This window comes from Psammomys obesus, unplaced genomic scaffold, assembly GCF_907164565.1.
Source record: "Psammomys obesus unplaced genomic scaffold, mPsaObe1.curated_primary_1811, whole genome shotgun sequence".
Taxonomy (NCBI): domain Eukaryota; kingdom Metazoa; phylum Chordata; class Mammalia; order Rodentia; family Muridae; genus Psammomys; species Psammomys obesus.
In genome coordinates, this window is record NW_026596234.1 from 1,851,489 (window position 1) to 1,855,322 (window position 3,834).

Consider the following 3,834-nt stretch of genomic DNA (forward strand, 5'->3'; position numbering starts at 1 on the left):
GGTCAGCATATGCCTTCTAGCTTTCTTTCCTTATGTGGACACACTGGTGTAGAGGGTTGAATATGAATGACCTTCCTCCAATTCACACCCACCCAGAACACAAGTGAACTTATGTGCTGAATTTGTCTTTGCAGATGTGCTACTGAGCTAAAGACCTTTCAAAATTATCTTGGATGTAGGTAGATCCCAAATCCAGAGACTGGTGTCATTCTAAGATGAGAAGTGCCAGCTATTTGACAGGCTGATAGGACTGAATGAGCCTATTTAGGCTAGCATGGGCAATACAAGACAGTGTCTCAAAACAAAACAGGGGAGAGACCACAGCCAGGTGAGGCTAGAGATGACTGATTCTACCACAAGGCAAGGATGCCTGATACAATGGCCCAGAAAAAGGGAACCAGCTTGAAGTCTCCAGTTGCCATCTAGCACTCTGTATGTGTATGTGCAGGCAAGGAGGCTAGAGGGCAACATTAGGTACACAGGTGTATTCCTTAATCATTCTCTTATTTTTCTGAGATGGGATATTTCACTACACTCTCTGGGCCAGTGAGACCCAGGAATACCGAGGTCTCTACCTCCGCATAGCTGGGGTTACAGAGGCATGCGGCTACACTTAGCCGGATCCAACTCAGATCCTTATCACTTTACCAAATGAGCTCTCTCTTCAGCCTCCACTGTGCCTTTTTTTTTTTTTTTAAACAAACATTGTACGGAGTTGGTGAGATGACTAAGCAAGTAAAAGCACTTGCTCTAGTAGCCTAGCTTGATATGAATTTAATCCCTGGAACCTATGGTAGAGAGAACTTACTCCCAAAAGTTGTCCTCTGTCTCTGCATGCACATTCCTGAAGTCAGTCTCTCTCTCCCTTAAACACACACACACACACACACACACACACACACACACACACACACACCTTATTATGGCAAGGATTTCAGGCAGACAGTAAAAGCGTGGCTGACAGTATGGTGTCATTCACAGCTACAAGAGCACACATTGTTAACTTTTGGTTGGTTGTTCTCATATTTATCAGAACGTCTCTACTTTTCTTGGAAATATACTGCTTAAATTTAAAAGGTTTAAAAAGCTGATGGCCTGCAGCCCACATCCCTGCTCATTAGCATCATGGTGTGTTGCTTCCTATACTGTCACATTCTTCTACATTTAAACATGGTGGTTTCTTTTTAAATTTTTTTTAAACAAGGTCTCTCTTAAGTGCTGGTGGCACACACGTTTAATCCCAGCACTCAGGAGACAGAGGCAAGGATATCTGTGTTGAGTTCGAGAGCAGCCTGGTCTACAGAGTGAATTCCAGAACAGCCAGGGCTACCCAGAGAAACTCTGTCTGGAAAAACAAAACAGAAATAAAAACAAGGTCTTGCAGCCAAGGTTGGCCTGGAGCTTTCTGAATGGCAGTCTGACTTTGAACCCGTGATTCCTGCTTCTACCACTCAAGGGCTGAGATTACAAGCATGTGCAACCATACCTAGTTTATGAAAGACTGGGGAAGAAACCCACGGCTTTGTGCAAGCTGTGCAAGCATTCTACTGAGTGAGCCATACCTCAAACTAAATGAAGTGTTTTATAATGTAAGCTTGTCTTAATAAGTCTTCCTTTTCTCTTTTAATGCTAGTTCTGGGATTTTCAGCTTCAAACTACGGAAGTCATAATGGCCTGTGCAATGTATCCAAGGGAGAGACGTCTGAAGAAAATTTGTCCTTTAGAGTCTCCTGAGTAACAAAGGTTAAGAGGCTGACAGTGTCTACTGCCCCTTGCATATACATTTGGAGGAGGGGAGGAAACACAGGGCTTTTTACCTCCACACACCTCAGTCATAGGGGCAGTGCTCTGGAGAAGAGCAGCCAGAGCTGTGGCTCCAGCACTGGACCCTTCAGCAAGGAATTAAGGTGTTGGTGGGCACAGACCCTTAGCCCTTATATCTGCGACTTATGTGCAGCTCAGGGCCCATAAGTGTCACCTGCAGATGCTTAGGCACTTAGGAGGCTGAGCCCTCTTAGAGAGGCTTGGGATCACTCTGGATAGAGGTCCTGCTGGGTCTATGGATAACAGTGCTTACCCTCATTAGAGGTCTTGGTACAGGACAGCAATGAACACACACGGTAAAGGTGTGGGAATGGGAATCACTAGACACCCAAGGGCCTGTGACTGCCAGAACATGGGGCTTTTTATAGGCACCTCTCTCATCTAAGGGTTTTGGGGTACAGACTGCTGCATACCTAGCTGGTAGTTCCCACTAACCAACAAACCATGAGGACAAGCAAGAACCTGGTGATGGTTTGATCTACTTTAAAATCTTCAAACTGGTCATCAGCATTGAAAAATTCCATGATTTGGGGCTGGGGGCATGCCACTAAGTGGTGCTCCTCTTGTCTAGCATGTTCTTGGCTCTGAGTGTGCTCCCCTATGCTGCATGAAGACTCAAGGGTTTTATTTACAACTGTGAATTTCTGTTCCTGGTATTAAGCCAAAGCCTCTGGAGAGGGGTACACAAGCTTACCCAGCGGCTTGTAGCCCAAAACCTGCTTCCTCGTAGTCTGCCTGTTCTTTTTACTGGCTTTCCCAGCCTGGAGGCTGATGTTCAGGAGTAACATTTCTGTTGTTTAAGGATTCCCAGGCACACTTTACAGGTGGGAAACTGTTCTTGGGCTTCAATGTGTACAGTTCCTTAGGCACACTGCTGTTTAGAAAACAGGTGGGGTAGGGTGGGGTTTGTTCAGCAGTTGTTAATAAGCCATTTAATTTAAAAGGCTAGGAGAGAATCAGCACATGGGCTCAGTTGTATCCTGCTTTTGAGAGAAGAGTCCTCGCCCAATCTTTTTGAAATAAGTTCTCATGAAGCCCCAGGCTGGCCTCCAATTAAATATATAACGATGGTTGAACTCCTTATCCTCCCGCCTTCATCTTCCAAGTGCTGGGATGCTGTGTATGAGTAGTACACGCAGGCAGGTGGGAAGAGTCTCTTTTAAGGCAGGACAAAAAGATGACCATGTCACCCCCCCTCCCCAGTGCTGGATCTGTGCTGATGGTTGGCAGATCTCTTCAGAAGTCCCGGGAGGGTGAGTTGCAGTGAGGTCCCAAAAAGGTGCTTTGCAATCTGAAATTTGTTTCTAGGCCTTTCCAAAAAACGGAAAGAAGAACTCCATAGCAACGTCCAATAAGATGACCTTTTGCTTAAGAAAACACCCAAATAAAAAGGGGTGAAATGGTCACTAAAATACTCCCATAAAGTGCTCGCAAACATCAGGTTAGAGGATGTATTACCCCCTCCCTCACGGAAAAAGTAAATAAAGAACAAATCTGCTTCCGGATGTCCAGATTCGCCTGGGGTGTGTGTGCATGGTTCTCGTACCCAGCGCGGTTAAGACAGGCGAGCTGACCATCGCGCCCGCGGCGTCCTCTGCGCACCTCTCGCCTCCCTGAAAGCGCCTCCGTGCCAAGACTCCGGCTCCTCACTGACCGCCCGGGCCCGGGAGCACCCGCGCAGCTGCCGCCTCCCGCCCTGGCCGCAGCCATTTTGGAACGGCGCAGACAAAGGGCGAGCCCCGCCGCCGCCTGCCGCGACCCACCCGGCGCTAAGCGCCGCTGCTCGCCCGGCCCGGCTGCCATTCCCAGCCGCGCTCGAACAGCCGGACAACATTCGACACCTCGCCTGCTTCCCGGCCTCTGGCGCTTGCAGCCATTGGCCGCCTCTTTTAAGAGCGGGCCGTAGCCAATCAGAGGCCACAGGGGCGCGGGCGGGGGCGGTGTGTGTCGCCGCGCCTGCGCAGTGCGCCGCCCCTCCCCCGCCCGGCGCGCCGCGCCCCCGCCCGCCCC

The 3,834-nt window shown here is 49.1% G+C and overlaps 1 protein-coding gene across 1 annotated transcript in view; it reads left to right on the plus strand.

The window, feature by feature from the left end:
- The first annotated feature begins 3,357 nt into the window (after positions 1-3,357).
- Positions 3,358-3,834, plus strand: part of Taf4 (TATA-box binding protein associated factor 4) — a 71,958-nt gene continuing 71,481 nt past the window's right edge. The window contains exons 1-2 of the mRNA XM_055595915.1: positions 3,358-3,388; positions 3,445-3,764. Of these exons, the coding sequence (XP_055451890.1) occupies positions 3,358-3,388; positions 3,445-3,764 (351 nt within the window). The remainder of the gene's footprint in view (positions 3,389-3,444; positions 3,765-3,834) is intronic.